At 40.9% G+C, this 21,303-nt stretch overlaps 1 protein-coding gene across 1 annotated transcript in view; it reads right to left on the reverse strand.

The window, feature by feature from the left end:
• TMEM241 (transmembrane protein 241) overlaps positions 1-21,303 on the reverse strand; it is a gene marked incomplete at both ends in the record, with an annotated part of 108,460 nt that overhangs the window by 50,775 nt on the left and 36,382 nt on the right. The window contains 6 exons of the mRNA XM_084252425.1: positions 6,980-7,014; positions 11,107-11,142; positions 12,508-12,553; positions 13,370-13,418; positions 15,363-15,414; positions 19,953-19,978. Coding sequence (XP_084108551.1) covers positions 6,980-7,014; positions 11,107-11,142; positions 12,508-12,553; positions 13,370-13,418; positions 15,363-15,414; positions 19,953-19,978 — 244 coding nt within the window. The remainder of the gene's footprint in view (positions 1-6,979; positions 7,015-11,106; positions 11,143-12,507; positions 12,554-13,369; positions 13,419-15,362; positions 15,415-19,952; positions 19,979-21,303) is intronic.

The raw sequence follows: 21,303 nt of genomic DNA on the forward strand, positions 1-21,303 counted from the left end.
TTCCCTGCTACTGCTTAGCTACTGCATAAAAAGGTGCAAGGGGAAGCAAAGTTGTTGGAAACTCTGCATAAATCATGAAGTTAAAAGATTAGAGGGAGGGCCTCCCTGGTGGTACAAGGGGTTAAGACGCACCCTATGAAGCTATCCACAGCCACTGCAGCACGAGTTCGATCCCTGGCCAAGGAGCTACCCACATGGCATAGCAGACCTCTCCTGTCTCACCCGCTGCTCCTCTCAGCAGTGTGTTTCAGTCAGTTGGCCTGTTCTGTTCCCTACTCTGTCTCTGGTGAATCCTCTCAACCCCCACACCTCTGGTCTGTACCCCAGTTCTTGTGTGCATAAATAAATAAATCTTAAAAAAAAGATTAGAGGGAGATTCCATCCACCAAGAAACAAATCCAGTGCCCATAGGCGAAACGTAGAAGGCTATGGACATGGAGAACTATCTACCTGATCCCTACAACCATATCCAATGCACCCCAAAGCTCTGAGGCAAAGCCACATCATCTGCATCTGAAAGACCGTTTATCTCTTTAGTCACTCATGAGTGAATGAAAGGGCAGCTCAGTCAAAAGCATTTTTGAGTGATCATGACCCATCCACTAGAATAGTTAAAGGAAGGATGATAATATCAAATGTTGGTAAAGTAGGAGAGCAACTGGAATGCTCATGCATTGCTCGGTAGGAGTGTAAAATGGCACACACACTCTAGAAAACTGGCACTTTCTTTAAAAATTATATATGTATCTACTCTAACAACCCAGAAATTCTACACCTAGGATTTTATCCAAGATACTTAAAAAACAAGTTCACAACAGTCTTGTATAAGAATATTCGAAAGCATCTGTATTCATAACAGCCAAAACCTAGAAAAAGTCCAGGTGAGTGTCAACAAGAAAATGGCTAAACAAAAGGAGGTATGGCACACAATGGCACACCATTCAGCAAGAAAAAGGAACAAGCTAGTGACATGCAGAACAATCTGAATGACTCTGTAAATATTAAACTGAATGAAAGGGCCAGACACAGAAGAATACTTCCTGTGTGATTCCATTTGTGCAAGCCCCTAGAGTAGACAGAACATATCAATGGAAATAGAAACACATTAGTAGTGGCTCTGATGCCAGTGAGACGGGAGTGACTGAGAATGGGCATGAGGAAGTCTTTTTTAGTGACAGGAATGTTTTATATCTTAATAGGGGTTTGGCAACATGGGTATACACATTTGTCAAAATTGATCAAGTTGGATCTTTAAGATATTTTATAAATTTAAGTTACATCTCAATTTTAAACTGCTTTAAAGTACCGTCAAATTATTAAGAAACATAAAAATATGAGAAAAACAAAAAAAGAAAGAATAAAGTCTTGCTTTAAAATGCCACAAATTATTTTTATTGAAATAACTGGCATATAATATTATATTACTTGCTGGTATATGATGTAATCATTCGATGTTTGTATACACTGTGAAATGATCTCCACAGCAAATCTATGGGGTTGGAGGAAAAGTCACAATGCATATTTGCTTGAAAAACATAGAAAAATACATCATGACTTTTTTTTTAAAATATTTATTTATTTATGCATACAAGAACTGGGATGTAAGCCAGAGGTGCAGGGGTCGGGGGTGAGAGGATTCACCAAAGACAGAGTGAGGAGCAGAAAAGGTGGATCTACTGAAATACACTGTTGAAGGGAGCAACAGCAGAAACAGGAGAGGTCTGCTGGTAACATGGGTATATACATTTGTCAAAACTGATCAAGTTGGATATTTAAGATATTTTATCCCAGGCCAGTGGGGGATGGAACTCGTGTTGCAGTGGCTGGTGATAGCTTAATAGTGCTGTCTTTAACCCCTGTGCCACCAGGGAGGCCCCCCTTCATGACTTTTCTGACAACACAATAGATACCATCCATCACTATACATAGCTACAAATTACTTTTCTTAAGATGTTCTCTCAACAACTTTCAAATATACAAAAAGTGTTGTTAACTATAGTAACCATGCTGTATATTATATCCCCGTGATTTATTTACTATGTAGTTAGGGAAAAAATGTCAGCAATTAACAGAACCTTCAAAAAAAGACTGCACCTATGGGACTTCTTCCTGTATTATATCTGGTTCAGGGATGAGGAGTCAGGAAGACAGCACTCCTTGACCTACACTCAAGTCCTGCAGAGGACATTCTAGATAGAAAGTGTAGTAAACAAGCAGGAAAGAATACATAAATGGGCTAGACTACCCAAGAGTCCAATGAGGAAACTAACCAATTGGTAGGAATCAAAGCTGCCTAAGTAAGAGTTTGGGGTTTTTAAAGCTGGCCAAACTGATCCCCAACAGGATTTCTAGAGTCTGCTATCATCTCTCATACCAAATTCCTACTTTAATATATATCTGCCTTAGTGATTCACTCTAACAAACAAACATACACTTTTTACACTGCCTGAAGAAGTAGGGTGTTGCTATGGTTGCACAGGTTGTGCACGGCCCAACTTTAGAGGACAGACCACAGCTGTGGCAGCCCTGGGAGTACCTAAAAGCTGATCCAAACCTAGATGGCCTCTTTTCATTTAGATTTCATAAGCAACTTCCCTACTCTAATCTCAGGATGGTTTTGCAATTCAGCCTCTTCCTCAAGGCAGGCACGCAAGGACAAACCTCATATATACCAAAGTTTTCAGTCAATGGCTTTCCACTGGTGGGAGGTGAGAAGAATAACAGACATACCTCATGAAGGCACCTGGGCATGCAATTTGCAAATGTTGTAAGAAAATAACAAACAAGATCACAGCAACCACACACAGAGTAACTTTATAAATAGAGCCCCAGTATGTTGTTTAATACACACAGAAGCAGGTTTAGTTTATAGCTTTTTCCTGGGATGCCCATGGGCTAGATACTAAACTTCGGGCTGGTACAGATGGTACAGCTCTTCTGGAAGGCTGCTGCAGTTTGTACATAACCCATACACATCTTCCCCAAAACTGAAGTCATAATCCTATTATAAAGGCTACCAAGACCCCTGAATGTTACAGCTTTGGGCCATCTCTTTGCTGGAGAGCTCAGCTACTTACAGAAAGAACTAGGCTGCCTCTGCTGTTGACACCATTGTCATGGCCAATTTCATTATGCCGGCAAATTCCTTCTAGAATCCAACTTTACTATATAAGGCCTCTTTAAAGGTACTATCTGATTACCCAGAAAACAGCAACAAACCAAAGTTGCAGGTAGGAGTACTTCCAGAGAAGTGTACCGAGTCTCTCCCTGAAGAATCCCACAGTTTTACAGCTCCCAGAGCTACCCACCATGATCATTTACCACACAATGCAATATAAGTTTGCAGGAGAAGGTAGGGAATGGAGCATCTGATCTGGAGTCCATCCTTTTTTTTTGTTTTTTCACATTAAAATTGAATTTGAGGGCCTCCCCGGTGGCGCAGCGGTTGAGCGCTGGGTTGCGGGGCTGCCCGCAGCCTCTGCAGCGCCGGTTCGATCCCCAGCTGCTCCCCGGCACCGGAGGAGGGTCCCACATGGCGCGCAGACCTCTCCTGCCGCCCGCTGCTCCCCTCAGCAGTGTCCTTCGGTCCTTCTGCCTGCTCTGCTCCCCGCTCTGGCTCTGGTGAATCCTCTCACCCTCCCGCGCTTCTGACTGTACCCAGTGCTTGTATAAATAAATAAATCTTAAAAAAAAAAATTAAAAAAAAAAATAAAATTGAATTTGAAAGAAAATTAATCCTTACTGAGTTCCCAATACATTTTCAAATAAGAGAGAATTCTCTCATTATTCCTTTTAACTTTTTAAAATGGCAACATAACTTGCCTACTAAAAAAATTCACCCTTTTAAAATGTACAGTATAATGATTTTTTAGTATATTCTCAGAGTTGAGCAACAATCACTTCTAGCTAATTCCAGAACATTTTCTTCAGCTCAAAAAGAAACTGACACCTAATTTAGTCACTCCTCTCCCCAGGCCAACCTCCAACCTTAGAGTATTGACCCCTTCATGTTTCCAGAGAGTAACTAAGTGCTAAAGGTCTTGTACTGACCTAAAAGTTTAGCAACACAGGTCCCCTGTTATCTAAAATTTATTTGGTATGATTTGCTAAGTTATTTTGGGTTTATTGTTAATTTATATGGAATTTTTTTTAGCATCCAAATAACAGGGGATACTTGGATAGCAGGTGAAACCTGTAACTCAAGGTAAAATGTAGGAGTGTTGGCCAAAATGCATAAACCATTACCAGCAGTTACTATGTTTAGAAACAAATGGACAAAACATCCCCTCTTCCCCAAAAGAAGTTCCAGGAAGAAATTTAGGAACATCATATTGAGGAGATTTAAAATAAATTGTAAAAAAAACTAGCAACAACAAATGTTGGTGAGGATGTGGAGAAAAAGGAACTCTCCTGCACTGTTGGTGGAAGTGCAAACTGGTCCAACCACTATGGAGAGCTGTGTGGAGATTTCTGGACCTACTAAACATCGAGCTTCCATATGATCCAGCAATTCCACTCCTAGGTATTTACCCAAAGGACACAGAAACATCAATTCCAAAGAGCACCTGCACCCTTATGTTTATAGCAGCACTATTTACAATAGCTAAGCTTTGGAAACAGCCCAAATGCCCAAAAATAGATGACGGGATCAAGAAGATGTGGTACATATACACCATGGAATATTACTCAGCATTCAAAAAAGATAAACACATGCAATTTGTTTGGATGGTGCTGGAAGGGATCATGCTCAGCGAAATAAGCCAGAAAGAACAAGAAAAATACCGACGGTCTCACTCATAGCAGGAATCTAGAAAACTTAAATAAGGGACCAGGAAAAAGAATAACTATAAGAAAGTGAAAATCAAAATCAACAAAAAACTATGAACCAGAGACACTCTATGGGGGGTGGGGGGTGGGGAGGGGAGGGATTGGGGTCAAAATAAGGGGGTTGCAATTGTATGGGGAATATAAAAATAAAATTTATTTAAAAAAAAGAAAAGAATAAAATAAATTGTAAGATCACTGTAAAAGTATTAAAAAAAAAAAAGCTTGGAAAGAGGGTCCACTGATTGGAGATCCAGTCTCCCTCTGCTACTCACTTCTTCCACTTCATCTAATCACCTCAGTTAACTTCTCAAGGCTTCAATTTTTCTTATTGGTAAAATGTAGCGGCACCTGGGATAATCATTAAGATCCCTTCCAGCTCTGATAATCAGAAGTAAAACAAATGAACAGCATCATTTCTTTAGGTGAAAAATATTCACCCAAGTTCACTGGAAACCACTTGGCGTAAAAGAACATGTAAACCAGAAGAATCAGAAAACAGAACTTTCCAAGGACCTTTGGGGGGGAAAAAAAAAACCACACACAACAAAAAGGGAAGTTGCTTGGTGGACTCTTAAATGTGTTAGATGGCAACCTCCTGACAGCGTAAGGAACTTCGAGAAGCATGACAATGCAGGCAACCAGCAGCATGGGCGAGCAGGAATTGTTTAGGTTTAACACCTGGGTTTTGTATGATTTATTATTTTACGAAGGATAGGCTCTCGACAAATGCTAGTGGAGAGGGCACTCAACAGCAAACCTGATCATTAGCTAGCACATGAACAAACAAATTCAAAGGATGCTTATGAGACTTTATGCAATAAAGGCTGAGTTGAGCCTTCACTGTTGTGCTCCAGAGTTAGAACCTGCTGACTCTGCGTGAAGGAGTAAATCCATCATGAGTTATTAAGGACAGGTCCAAGTCTGTGGGCCATCCTGGAAGTCTGACAACTATATTCTCCTACAAAATGTCCCACAGACACATAACCAGGTCAGAGGACTGGCTTGAATGGAGAACGCAGCATAAACAAACAAAACATGATGGACATTTACCTCTGGGATGAGACCCAAATGTTAGGAGCACCGCACTGGTTCAGACATGTCACATAAAATCAGAAACATTACCAACATCACTTTCAACAGTGCCCTAGGATTCTAGTTCAAATAGTCTGAAGCAGTCAAAAAAAAGGAGGGGGGCGGTATGTGGAGTGGAGTGGTGGGAGCAGGGAAAGGCTGCCTATTGAAGGACATTTAAAATATTAAAATGAGGATAGTGTAGATGAATACTTATGTATTCATCAATAAATACTGGTTTAGGCATAAAAAAATACAGAAAGCAGTCATTGTTTCTGGCACAGTATAAGAGCTGGAAGGGGCTTTAGAAATAATCTGGTCCACCTTTCACTTCATAGACGAGAAAACAGAAACCCCGAGGGCTTGGGCAATGCCATAGGCATAGCAAATATTCTATAAACATTAATTTAAGGAGCATGACCAATAAAATATGTATTTTCAGCCATGCCACATACAGAGATGATTGTTTTATTTTTGGTAACAACTTCAAAATCTTTCAAAGTGAAAAACCACAGTGGAAATGTATTGTGGACAATTTCTGAATCTGGAAAACAACTAAAGAATAGTTGAGGCAATGACAAGGTAAAGGTAAGTTTTGAAACTTGACACGTTCATCCTAGAATTGCATTGTACAATTGTATGTGTATAATATGAAGGTAAAAATTGCATTATAACACATGATTAAAATTATAAAAGGATACTGGTTAACAACAGGGTGAATTTGAGTTTCTTCACCAAATCTTTAGCACTAGAATTGAAGAGCAATTCTGGATGCTTGAATAAGAAATTTTAGAAGACAACCCAAGCATTAGTTTACTTGGCACATTATAAATAAACCTGTCATACATCTGAGATCACACCAGATGAAAACACAGAAAACAATGTTCAAGAGGGGGTGAGAACAAATGCACAGGCCATCCATCCATCATAAGTTATTAAGGACAGGTCCAAGTCTGTGGGCCATCCTGGAAGTCTAACAACCACATTCTTTACAAAATGTCCCTTAGACACATAACTAGGTCAGAGCACTGGCTTGAATGGGCAATGCACCGCAAACAAACAAAGCATGATGGACATTTACCTGTGGGATGAGATGCAAATGCCAGGAGCACCGCACTGGAAAAGAAACAGCAGAGCAGTGAATAAAACTTCCCTGGCACTGAGAAAACAACATACCCTTCCACTTGGAAGGGTAAAATCGGCCCAAAAACAAAGTACCTGTACTGAATGGTCTCCTTCTGCTTAACTCCACTCCTCAGTAAGAGAGGGAGACTCTCTTGACCTGTCTCTGGATTTGGCAAAAGGGTTAGCTCTACTGGGTGACAGAAGATCCAAGCCCCATTGGGGGTCCGCTGTGCCACTAATTATCACACCCATCTCCTTTACAAGAGTATTTATAAGTTAAAAAAAAAGCACTAAATTACAAGTATTCTGTACTCTAATCACTAGCTGTTGAATGTGAGTTAAATCTCTTTTTTGCCACAAAATTAACTTCGTTAGGGCCTCCCCAGTGGCGCAGCAGGTTGAGCGCAGTGCTATGAAGCTGTCCGCAGCCTCCACAGTGCTGGTTCGATTCCTGGCCGGCCAGGGAGAATTCCACATGGCGAGGCAGACCTCTCCTGTCTTGCCCGCTGCTCTCCTCAGCAGTGCTTTTGGTCCGCCTGCCTGTTCTGCTCCCTGCTCTATCTCTGGTGAATCCTCTCACCCTCCCGCAACTCTGGCCTGTACCCCAGCGCTTGTATAAATAAAAATAAAACTTAAAAAAATTCATTAGAAGTTTAAAAAAGAAGGTAAGTTAAATTTTCAAGAAGCTAGGCTGGAAAATGATGCACTCATCCATGGTGAGCCTGAAAATTGCCTGGACTGACTCACAGTTGTTGCTGAAAAGGATGAAAGGAAGGCGCATTCCTCTGGTGTGGACCACATATGCCCATGGCACTCTCCCACCTCCTGTGCCACCTTCCACAGCCACTGAAAAAACTCCACATCATCCTGGCAGCTGATCTAATTAGGTTAAGGAATGTTTTGTTTTTGTACTTGCTGGATGTCCTACTCTGGTTCTGAAGCCAGGCTGCATATCCTAAGAGCCAAGAGCCTAGCTGAAGATAGACTCAGAGGGCGTGGTCCCGACCTCAGTGGTTTGTGACTTTGCTCTGGTCTCTGGTCATTTCAACATGCATTGGCTCTACTGGGTGTCACTAGCGGCAGTGCAGAAGAAGACAGTTTTGAGCAGGGAAACCACTGCTAACGTATCAGCCCTGTTCTGCTGCTGGCTTATCTCCCAGTACCATTTCTGTTCTCAAGCTCTTCCTTTGCTCCCCTTTAAAGCACAGGTGGTCTGTTGGCTTCCAAAGAAGCAGCATCATGGAAAGAGGCAGCAGGAGGAAGGGTCAGGAGAAAGGCAATGGAGAATGGCAAGTGTCTAGTCATTCAGAAGTTGCGGGTGTGTAAGATAGGGTTTACATGTAGCTGTGAAACAGACACACTAAAATGAGACTGGCGATGTGGCCTTCACACGGCCACCTTTGTTTACTTCTCTTCCATCTTTGGAAAACATACCCTGTACTTACTCCATTTTTTTTTCAGTGAATCTCCTTTTGTTTATAATTACGGATAACAGAAGTTATAGCCTCTGCGGTAGGACATAAGGGGCCCCTTCCCTTTCCAAAATATTTCCCAGGCTCTCCAATGGTACCCATACTTCTATTACTGGAATCACCACAAAGGGTAACCCTGAAAGCAAGCATTAGCAATAAAAATAAGAATAATTAAATGAAGACGTTGATTCTGTATGAATTTCGCAATTACAGTGTCACAGCACTTCTAATTCCTATATTGTGTTCTCCTTGGGATCAAAAGACATATTTTATTGATCCTTAGATCCCATGTCTCTATGCCAGACAAACAGTAGGTGTTCAACACATTTTCTGGATTGCAATTAATGATCTCTAGGCATATACGATGGGGATATATTTGAAGAGAACTATAACTTGAAGCCCCCTATAGTTCTAACATGTAAACTCAGAGGAAATCACACTAACATAAAAGGCACAGCATGCCAGAAAAACAGCAAACTTTAAAATTCATGCATTCAACAAATATTTACTGAGTACCTACTAAGTGCCAGGTAGTGTTCTAATATGGAAAGACAGCAAGGAATATAGAAAACATTCATATACTCACGGGAAAATAAAGAAGAAAATGTAAACTCCATGGGCTAGACTCCAATACATCTTTTTTCTTTCAAGTCCAATACATCTTTTTTCTTTCACAAAGGCACGCCCCAGAGAAAATACCTATTTATCTTTCTCTCCCCCCCACACACTTTCATCTATAAAATAATATGAATAGAGACCAATATGGCTATTTTCTATTCAACAATGAGAGACTAGTGTCACTCATGTTAAAAAAAAAAAAGAGGCCAGGCATATATCCTATAATATTTCTTTTATAAACTACCTATAATTCCTCAAAATGCAGATTAAGGTGATACCATTTTGTTTTCAGCCCCATATATAACTTTCTCCTTTATTCCTTCCATCACCCTATGCCTCCATCTTGGGTCTTAGCCTTCTATGTATAAAAAAATTCCCAGAATCAGGGTTTGGAACAAACACATCCTCAAGAAAATAGAGGCGTATGTGTCATAGATAGAGAACCACCCAACTACAGGGCTCTCTCAAAAACAGAAAGTTCACACCAGGCCTTGGCCCTGGCAGGCACTTCAGGCTGGCACACACAGGCATAACCATCCCACAGTTCTGAGTGATTGATGCCCTCAGTCTCCAGTGCCCATGGGAAACCCAATAATGACCCTTGCTCTGATTCATATATCTTCATCACTTGTATGGAAAGATCTAAAAATAGGCTGGCCAGCAAGGGGGCCTGGAGTACTGGGCTATCTCTTGGGCAGGGAGCCCCATCTTCACATGAGGTGAAGGAGCTATGAGAAGATGGAAGGACAGGAGAGCCAGCGGGGGGGGGGGGGGGCTAAAAGGGTATCAAAGAGATTTTCCCATCCCCTTATTGTTCTGCTGCTTGAGTTGGCAATGCTATGTTCTGTGGAAGACAGAACTGTGTACACTGATCTGGAAACATTTTAAACAGCAACAGTCTTCTTCATCTTCAGAAAAGCCTTTTGAAAGAGCAGCTGGTGGATCTGGACATCATGGAACTAAGGACTGTTTCAGCTGAGTACAAAAGAGGTCCACAGTCATGGCTGGGGTGAATCTGCTTCAAACAGGCATTTTAATAAATATTAAGATATGTATGCGCTTTATGTATAAATGGAGTACACAGTTCATGTTCAATTAAAGTTTTAAGCTGAATAATTTCCTCCAGAAACCAGTGTGATCAAATACTGAAAGGTATATCTCCAACCCTCACCCTTGTTACTAAAAGTTGCTGCAGTAGGCAAACTTGGGTTCCCAAGAGCAAATCTCACTCTGCCTCTCGATTAGTTCCATGTAGTGCAGTCTGAGATAGCTAAAATCCAAGAGCTTTCCCCAGCTATTCTGTTTAGTACCAGATCCCTGTTCTTTACTTGATTGGGGCAAGGGTGTACTCGCAAGTCCATACACTATACTGACATGCTACAAAGCAAGTCTCCTTAACAACTATCCCTTCACAACAATGTGGAAATCCAGATGATTAAAATTTAGATGTTTCTGAAGACCCTAAAGAGGCATGTCAGAATGTGGCAGCATGGGGAGATGCAGTTCTGGTTCCTGGTTCCCAATGGCATCCCCCTTCTCTTTCCAACCCAGGTTCTGCCCTGCCCATGCACCCCAAAAGACATGCATGTGTGAACACCCTAACCTGCAAGCCACTCTTCATCTACATCCCTCTCACTAACAGTCTTTCTTTGTACTCCCCCAAGGTCTGCCTTGGAACTGAGCTCAGAACCACTGCAGCATGGAATTCCAGGGCACAGTCTAGACAGGGGATATGAGTTCTGGGAAGAAATATCCCCTTAGCCCTATAGACTCCATATCTCATGAAGAGAAGCTTGGCTTTCCCCTCTTGTCTGGCCTAAGGGAAGAACTACTATTTGGTTTCCTCAACTCCAGGTCAACTCACAGATAATTTAACTTGCCTTCCAAACAGGCACACTGGCTTAGAACTCCCTAATCAAAATATTATTGGAAATAATATCCACTAGATCTAGAAGAATATGAGTTAGTGTTGAAAATGTAAATCATACTTTACCTGAATATGTAGTTTAAGTACTGCTGGTCAATGTCACTAAGGAGTAAAGAAAAAAAAAAAAGTCAATCTTCCATTAATAAATTATAGCTACATCTATAAATTATCAATAAATAGTATGAAGACTACTTCATATTCAAAACCTGTTCCCAGATCCTTTTTGAAAACAGTTCCTAGTTTAATACTATCACGCACATTTTCACTTATGGTGGTCTATTTCCTTGGAGCACATTTGCCACTTTTAAAGGAGTGTCAACTTTCTGGGCCACTAGACTGACTTTTAAGGCTACCATATTTGATAAATAAAAATACAGAACCCCAAATAAATCCAAATTCCATATAAATGATAATGTATTAGTGTATGTATATTCCAAATATTGCATAGGACACACCTGAACTAAAAAAAATTATTACTTATGGAAATTCAAATTTAACTGGATATGCTGTATTTTATCTGACAACTCTATTGACTTCTTATTGTAAAAACCTTTCATTAAAAGAACAAAAGGTGAGCCTCCCTGGTGGTGCAAGGGTTTAAGCACTGTACTATGAAGCAATCCACAGCCTCTGCAGCAAGAGTTCGTTCCCTGGCCAGGGAGAGACCCACATGGCGCAGCAGACCTCTCCTATCTCGCCCGCTGCTCCCCTCAGCATTGTATTTCAGTTAATCTGCCTGTTCTGTTCCCCACTCTGTCTCTGGTGAATCCTCTCACACCCACCACATCTCTGGCCTATACCCCAGTTCTTTTATGCATAAATAAATAAATCTTAAAAAAAAAAAAAGAACAAAAGGTGCTCTAGGGATCCAAAGCCACACATCTCAGTGTAGACAACCTTCCAAGGAGTCAATCACATCAAATCTTTTGAGGCCAAGATGGAAACCCAGGGGTCAGCTGGCCAACTTAGGTGCTCTGACCTCACAGCTCCTGCCCACCCAAGCCTGAATTCTAGCCTTTCACAGCTACATTCACAAGGCAGGTCTGCCAACTGCCTGCCACAAAGCCCTCATTTTACTGCACAACACAACTAGTGACTGGGATGATTCCTGGGTTTAAATGAGTTGGGTTAGCAAAGTGCGGAGAAACCATAAAAAAGCAGTGAGCTTCTGAGCTGGAAGAAGTAAACTGGGGCCCAATGCAGCTGGTGACATAATTTTCATAAATACTCCCTAAATGGCTGCACCTGAGGGAAGAAAACAGCCTTCCATGCTCTTGGCATCTCTGACAAGTACTGGCGGCGCAGACCTGCAGCAGCCCAATGAAGACATGACTTTGGAGGCTGTGCTACTGCTTGCACCGTAACTCAGACTAGCAGACTCTCTGGCTGAATGTTAGAAGCTCTAGGGATCCTGGGTCTCACCCCTTTCCTTTTTCCAAAGGATAACTCACCAAAATAAAATTTTACCTTAAGACATTGGGTTTCTGGGACTTCTGGAGTATCTTATAAGCTCCTGAAAATGAAGCAACACATGTCACTGGCGAAGGGCGTTCTGCTACAGAGGCTGCATGCACGTCCAGGGAAATGGAGCATCAGTATGAATTAGAGAGGCCCCAGAGGTGTGGCTGCCATTCCCCTCTTCCCTACAAGGGTCACCCAACTGCAGACAGGGGGGACCAACACTGAGAGTTTCGATGATTTGAATTCAATAATCCCCTGATAATGTAGCTCAGTACAAAGAGGGGCTGGGAATGGTCCTGACAAACAGAAGCACACAATTAACAGGCAGTTTTTGGTTTCCTTTGCCTGGTATGCCTGAGAAAGAAACATCACTGCATTTCTGAACTGTGTGTAACAAAGTGTGGGCACTGTCCCCTTCCCACCACAACCCTTCTATCCCACCCAGACTATAGGCAGGAAACACTGAACATGATTTGAAATAGAGAGATGGTCCTTTTATTTCACCCACTTTGGGGAGCGGGGAGGTTTACTGCTGAAAGAGTGCTTTTAACACACTTCTGGATCTCTTCCCATCATCTTTAGAGATCAACCAGCACCCCACATGTGAACTTGAGCAAGCAGAGCCCCGAGCCCTGGTAAGTTAATTAATGTTTGTCACAGAAAAAGACAATAATATATTGGAAATGGAAACATTTGAAGAAAATTCCAAAACAGAAATATCAAAACAGAAAACACTCATTTAATTTTTAACCTTGAAACCTTGTGTTTAATCTTCTTGTTGTCTAAGGTCACTAAAAAGCGGATATACAAAAAGGATATACAATAAATAAACCTCAATTATTTAAGAAAGCGTTCTTTCAAAACTTACCTACGCAGAATAAGTGAATAACAGCCCAGAAATATCCATCTGGATCAAACTGTAACACAGGATTTAAAAAAAGTTTATAAATACAGTAGTCCCGCCATCTGAAGTTTTGCTTTCTGTGGTTTTAGTTTATGATATCAAACGCCCAAAAATAATGCATATTTTGAGAGAGATCCTAACTTTTATTAAAATAGTTATAACTGTTCTATTTTATTATTCGTTACTGTTGTTCATCTCTTACTGTGCCTTGTTCACAAGTTTAACTTATCAAAGGTATATGCATAATAGGGTGAAACATGATCTATATAGGTTCAATATTACCCAGTGTATCAGGTGTCCCCTGGGGGGTCTTGGAAAGCATCCCTTGCAGGGTGGCACAGCGCCAAATTAGGGTGTCCGAACAAGACTCCTGGGGCCTTGGGCCAGCCTCTCCTCATTTCTTATCCAGGTGCCTAGTACATTTCCTAACAGAGCTCTCTGCCTCCGTCCCTGTGCCCACACTGTGCCTCTAAATAACTAATCTGATGGTGGCATTTATTGCTTAAAATCATTCAACAATATTTTAGGCTAGGTTATTTGTTGAATGCGAACAGCTACCTCCTATTATCTTTTTTTGATATATCGGTATTCAAGTGTAATGGACATTCAATAGAATATACTGTTTAACTGAAAAAAAAATTCACTGGTCTTTGTGTGACTTTAAGGTAAAACTCAAACTCATGCTACTCAGGAATCTCTTCACAGGCCCCCAACTCCTCCAGTCCCATTTGCTGCCCCCACCCAGAAAAAGCACATGCATTTCCCAAGCAGAAATTCTTCCACAACTCCACCCAGGGCACCTCCACCCTCTTTCTTTCTTAAATTTTTCTTCATAAAAGCTTATACCATCTGACACACTCTTTACTTATTATCTGTCTCCATCTCCACACACCTCCTCTCCACTAGACTGTAAATCCTAGGAGTGTAGGGAGGGCACTGGTGCACACACATAGTAGGGGCTTGATCAAGCTGAATCACAGAATATACTGGACACCTCCAGGTTTTTGCCCACACCTGCTCTCGTCTCCTGGCTGACTTCTCCTCACCCTTCAAGATGCTGGTCCAGTAAGCAGAGTCTGGTTTTAGCATCAGAAAGACCTGGATTAAATTCTAAAATCCCCATTTATTCATGGCCCATTTTTCTTTAGCAATGAAATGGAGATAATAATAATAGTCACTTTCCTTGTGGAATTGTGAGATTTTAAATAAAATACATAAAGCATTGGCACAGAGCCTGGCACACAGCAGGCTCCCTATAATTGTTAGCTATTCCTACTTCCTAAGGCCCAGAGTCTTCTTAGGTGCCTCAGCACATCCTATACTTCCCTGGGACAGAGTCCTGGCCTCCCTGGGTTATAATTGTCTGTTTATAGTCTCTCTCCCTCCCCCGTGCTCTGACTAGACTCCGACTTCTGTTTGGAGCAGGACAATTCTTCTTCTTTGTGCCCTCAGTGCCTGGCTCAGTGCCTGACACTTGACAGGGACTTAATGAATGCTGGGGGAGAAAAAAAAAAAGCCAACAATGAGCTGACTACTAGGGTGGGGGTGGTACTCAGTGCTAATAATGAAAACCTAAAGATAACAAAGTGAAAATCACTCTGCAGTAAGGCCCTTGGAATAAAAGGGGGAAAATCAACTTGGCCTCAATGTGTGAGGCTGGGGCAACTTGGGCGTTGGTTTGTGGTTCTCCAGACACATAAAGAAGGCAGACTGCACAGACCGCAGTACCCAGAGACCAGAGCTCTGCGGATCACACTGTTGCAGCCTTGGGGAGAAGACAAAGGCCTGAAAAGTGTTGACCTGGTGGAAAGGTATCCAGTTTGAAAGCTTTTAAATGCTTTTGCATAGGTCAGTGCTATCCTGATTCTAAAAAGAAGGTCCAGAAATTTCTGCTCATATACACAGGCTTCACGGGGTACAGATACTTGGCAGGCAAGATGAGTTTACCTGAACTCACCTGAGAGTCATTGAAGGGAAGGCATCCCGCTGCGGCCAGGAGGAAGAGGGCACTGTGGAGAGGGAGATAAAATATGTAGCTTCACTTTTCAACATCAAAGTGTTTCACAGAGTGTGTGAAGACTGAAATACATCAGCTTGAGTTTGGATGAAGCAAAGATTCTCCAACATCAAACCTAGTTTCCCTGTTCATCCTCTGAGAGGCCCACGACCTATGTAGTTTTCAACTGTGTGCTATAGTGAAAACCAGTTTCTTCTCTGGTTGCTCAGCTAGCTGGTTTCTCAGAGACTAGGACATTTGCAAAACCACAGCTGGTTTATTTGAGAAAAACAGTGTGCCTGTGAAACATATAATAAAAGGGAATTTTTAAAGCTACAGATCCCCAAAAATAATACTAGTGGAAAATCAGACTATTACATTACTTAAAAAAAAAGAAAACACCATAACAAAAGAAACCTAAATTCACAGAGATGGAAACATACAGGAGGTTACCAGAGGGGTGAGGGGCTACGGGATGGGCTAACTGGATAAAGGGTATCAATAAGTACAAGCTTCCAGCTGTAATACAAATAAGTCATAGAGAGGTAATATACAGAATGGAGACTAAAATCAATGACACTATAAACTTGAAAACTGCTAATAAAAGATGGTAATAGATGTATATGATGATCATTTCACAATGTGTAAACATGGAATTGTTATATACTATACTTAAAAATAATGTTGAATATGAACCATAGTTTAATAAAAATAAAAGTTCTAGTTCAACAACCTAAAGAGAAAAAAAAAGGAACATGGAAAGCATATTAAAATTTTTTGTGCATCACCTTAGCCAAATGATCAAAACCAGTATCTCCAATAACTAGACAGATCAACATCATGGTATTGCTGCTGGACATACAAAACCTCAACTGAAACATGAGGAAACAGTAGACGAACCCAAATTGAGGGACAGTCCACAAAACAGTGGACTTAAAACTGTCCCCAATGAGAAAGCAATGAAAGACAATAAAAGACTAAAAACTTCCAAATTAAAGATAACATTTTTAGGGGAAAAGATGACTAAAAAAGACAATACTGGGATAATTGACCCTATTCGAACACAGACTCAATCTTAGATAATGTATTACATAAGACGTTGATTTTCTAAATTTAATAATTACAATGTGGTTACACAAAAGATTGTTATTTTTAGGAGATGCACTCTGAAGTATTTAAGAGTAGGGTCTCTTCTTTGCAACTTACTTTCAAATTGTTCAGAAAAAATAAAAGCATAAAAGTACTGTGTGTGTGTGTGTGTGTGTGTGTATTATATATACACACACAGAGAGAAAGCAAATGCACAAAATGTTATCAATGGGTTAATTTAGGTGGAAGGTATATGGAAGTTCAATGTCATATTCTTTAAACTTTACTGTAAGTTTTAACCTTTTCCTCAAATAAACAAGTTTTATTAGAAAATCTCTTTAACTTTTTGCTGCATCTACTCTGAGAATGAAGACCATTCTCAGCTATCAGACTGTCAATATTCCAGAAAATGTTGACATCTCCCTAAAGGGAGGTGCTGTTATTGTGAAGAGGCCCAGAAGCTCGCTGCAGAAGGACTTCAGTCACATTAATATTGAACTCAGTTTCCTTGGAAGAAAAAGAAGATCCAGCTTGACAAATGGTGGGGAAACAGAAAGGAACTGAGTGCTGTTGGCAAAATCTGGAATTGTACAGAGATCATGATCAAAGGTGCAACCTGGGCTTCTGGTATAAGGAGAGTGTGTGCAGACTTCCCTATCAACCTCGGTATTCAGAAGGATGGGTGTCTGGTTACAATTGAAATGGGGTGAGGGGCAAAAAATATGTTTGCAAGGTTCAGATGAACTCAGGCTTTGCTGGGTCAAGCCCAGAAAGATGAGTTAATTTGTGAAGGAAATGACACCTAACTTGTATTAAACTCAGCTGCTTTGATTCAGCAAACCGTAAAAGTTAAAAACAAAGATATCAGGAAATTTTTGGATGGCATCTATGGTTCTGAAAAAGGAAGAGTTCAGCAGCCTGAAGCATAAAAGCTAAACTATCAGGCTACAGAAACAGTGAGATCCAGGATGAATCCTCAGATCTATTTGTGATCTCTAAGATGCAATAAAAGCCATTATTAATTTGGGAATTTTTCTTAAACAGATTATCTTTTCCAACTGTTCAGCAAGTAAATAGTTCAGAAGCAACTTCTAGTGCACTAAGAGTAACCAAAGGAACACGAATTTTTTTCTAATAAGACTTCAAATGCCTTGAATCTGGTTTTAGAAGGAGAATAAAGGTTGTTCCAGGCAAGAGGAGTATGGTACCAGTGATAAGCAATGGGTGATTGTTCACCATAAGTTATAGAACTTTGGGAAGGTCTGTAATTTTGCAGACACCTGTAGTTGAATATTTGACAGGCAAGTATGCCTGATTCCTTTGTTTGTATATCAGTAACTCTTTATGAAACGGCAACTGAGATATGGAATAGTGATAATACAGCCTCAGAGCCGAAAACTGCAGTTTGAGTTCATGATAAATATGACTGCTGTGTCTAAGAACTTCTCAATTTTACCCTCTGCTCCACTTCAGTCCTTCACTCCAACACCCTAATCCTTGACATTTTTAAATTATGCAAGAAAAAACAAGGAGCTAGCAAACGTGTAATATGTAGGTCTCATTGAAATCTTAAGTCAAATGAACACTTTTTCATATTTAAAAAAAGAGAAAAATCTCTTTCTGCCTACTGAAATATTTACACATGAAATATTATGGTGCCTGGGATTTGCCGAAGCCCTGGATGGAGCCATAGTTGAAAACTGCTAAAAGTGGATGACAGGTGTAGGGGCCTTCATTATACTATTTATGCACTTTTATGCATGTTTAGGAATTTCAAAATAAAACATTTTTGTACAAAAAAGTAACATTTTCAATCACAGATATTTGCACAAAGCTAGCCACATTCATTACAATGTTTGGAGCTATCTTTTGATTCAGTAATCAGTGGTTTTCAGTAGATCTCTTCAGGGTTTCATACACCCAGAGATCATGCCCTCAACTTCCCCTAATTATTCTCTCCTCCTGAAAGAAGACCTCAGAAAGCACAAAACTCTAACACAAACTTCTGCCCCTTTCCATTTTATAATACAACAGCATGTATAGTGTTGTACCTTGTCATTTCTGTCCAAAGCAAAGGCTCAAAGGCACAAATAGAGTGAAATCAGCATTTTAGTTTTTGGGGGACTTTGCTTTATGTCATCTCAGAGAAATAACTACAGAATTCTGTATAGAAGTACATAATGCTAACCACCTCCCTTCACTGACAGCAGTGATACTAATCAATCTTGTCCACACCCAGACAGTGCTCCCTGTTGTCATCACCTGAAGCTGTAGACTGAAGAGACCAGCATGGCCAGCTGAGCCCAAGGCAGAGGGGCTGGTATGAAGGAATCCTCCAACCGGGGCCTGACAGGTTTTGCCAATTTACCACAACAGGGGACAGCCTGAGGCACAGGAAAGTTCTCCACACTAGCCCACTCCATTCCCACAGCCTCACCAACTTCCAAGGCACACAGACAAATGGCCTACAGGAGACTCCAAGGCCCCCGACTCCGGGGAGATTCAGAAGCAAAGGGCGGAAAGAGTGGAGGGTGTAAGGAGGAGTTTCCGGGACTGCACAGGATCAGCAGGTTTTGAGTGGAAGGTAAGGAGAATGCTCTTGGGTTTGGAGTCTAAACTCCAGTGGGAGGCTTTATAGGACATAAGGCACTCCTCCCATCTACAGGCAATGAAAGCTACAGTCTCCAAATGGACAACCCCAAGGGTTAAGGGAAGATGGGGGAGAGCCAGGTATTAGACAGCCATCTTGGCTTTGAACAATACCTCACTCTATCGGGTATTAGAGGACTTCCATAATTCTCTTTAACACCTGCTAATCTTTTAAACAAAAGGATGAGTTCTGATTTTTTTTTTCTTTCAAGTAGTTGCCTGTAATAAAGACAAGATGGGAGTTGAACAAAAGCCCAGAAATATTTGAAATAAAAAGTCCTAAATCCATGTATCAGAGCACCTCTGTTGATTTTTCTGTCTACAGGACTGAGCTTCTAAGCTACTGTGGAAGAGGGAGGAAGCAGACAGAGAACAAGGTGCCCAGGTAGCACATGGAGGGCAGAGTCCAGCCAAGGAAACTAAGGCCAGGAGGGTTATGGCCACTTTCTCCAGGACCACAACTAGATCCCTGGACTCAAGGCCAGTGCCTTCTCAATCATGGGAAATCTTAAAAACCCAATAAACATTATTTTTAAAAATTGAAGTCATGTCCAAGCTTTCCATTTTCATTCTCATCAGCACTGCACAACTTTGAGCGAAGTTTTGGGCATCAATGGCTGAAATCAGGAATAACATATTTCAGGAAAAAAAAAAAAAGTACATTTTAGAATAAGACACACCATAAGGGTCAGAATGTTTATAATAACTTCTGTAAACTCTCTGGTATCAATCTTCAATGGTTTATGGCAAAGTTAGAAATCAGATTAAATCTTATATTTTAAAGGTTTGTGGATTTTTAAAAAAATAACTTACCTACAGATCTTTGCAGGAGAAGTTTTCTGTATGAAAATAAAGAGACTCCAAATTAATTTTTAGAAACTTTTTTCCTTTAAAAGAAAATATTTAGATCAAGAAGCAAAGATAGCCTGAGTGAGTTTACTGGGCTTTACAAGCTTGATGCATTTTAGTATTTGTTGGGGCTTTGTCTGCTTGGGCTCATGAATTCGTGGCTGGCTCAGAGGTGCAGAGTTGAGTCACCAGGCAAAGCTTCCCGGACTGCAGCTCCGCCACTCCCACCACGACAGCTAGGTCTAGTCACGAAAGGACAAAATGACGCCAGACCAAGCTTTCAAAAATTCACACACCAAGAAAAGGTGAGCAGAGAAGCCGCTGTAACCTGTACAAGAGAAAAATTAAGCTCGTGTCCAACTTCTATTCTCGTCTGTCTCTTTAAATTTTCCTCCTTAATCCAGCTCTGAGCAGTGCTATAAATTCTCTGGTATGAGGTGTAAATTAAGAAACAGAAGAAAGGAGAAAGGACATTTTACTCCACCCCTACAGAGTAGGAAAAAAGAGCAGACTGGGAAAATCTAAACTTGGCACTTAGAGTTCCCTGAAATGAAGAAATCAGAACAAAGATTCTACCTTTATGGATTCCTTTTTATTATTCAGCTTGAGGAAATTAGTCCTTCACATTGAGGAAGAAAGTTTTGGCAGAGGGAAGCACACATATTTCTATATTGATAGGGAAAGTAGTCAGACAGGATAGCAGATTAATTCTGACCACTTTATAGTTTTGTAAGTTGAGGACAAACTATGATTTATTCTTACTCTAGTTCAAATGGGCATAATGTTTAAAAGTGAAGTGCTGACAAAACTATCTTAAATTTTCATGCATTACTAAATAACCCAGTTTCAGTGCTTTTTTTTTTTTTAACTTGGTTTTTTATTGAGGTAACTGGCTTACTACATTGTATATGAATGAGAAGGAAAGGATAACACCCTTCAGGTGTTTATGACCACATCACACCCTCCACCAAGGGTTTCATTGTTTTAGTAAAGATTGTGTTTGCTTACAAAGCGGTGGCTTGCATCCTTGGAGCCTTCTATCTGTCACCTGCCTCAGCAGAGCGGAGGCAAAGCCATGCTTGACTCCACTGCCACCTGGTGGGGACATATTCTTCAGCACAGAAAGGACAGCACCTGGATAACTCGCCTGTAATGTCTTATTAAAAGATTCTCAGCTAAATATAACTGTGTAGAGTCCAGGAATGGCCACTGAGCAGGTTTTCTATGATCCAGCAGACCGGGTAAAGGAGGAGTCAGAGTCCTCAGTGGTTTTTTTGCAGGTCTTTTATTGGGATTTACCCGGTACACGGCAGGC

The sequence above is a fragment of the Talpa europaea genome, assembly GCF_964194135.1.
Source record: "Talpa europaea genome assembly, chromosome: 13".
In the NCBI taxonomy this organism is placed as follows: domain Eukaryota; kingdom Metazoa; phylum Chordata; class Mammalia; order Eulipotyphla; family Talpidae; genus Talpa; species Talpa europaea.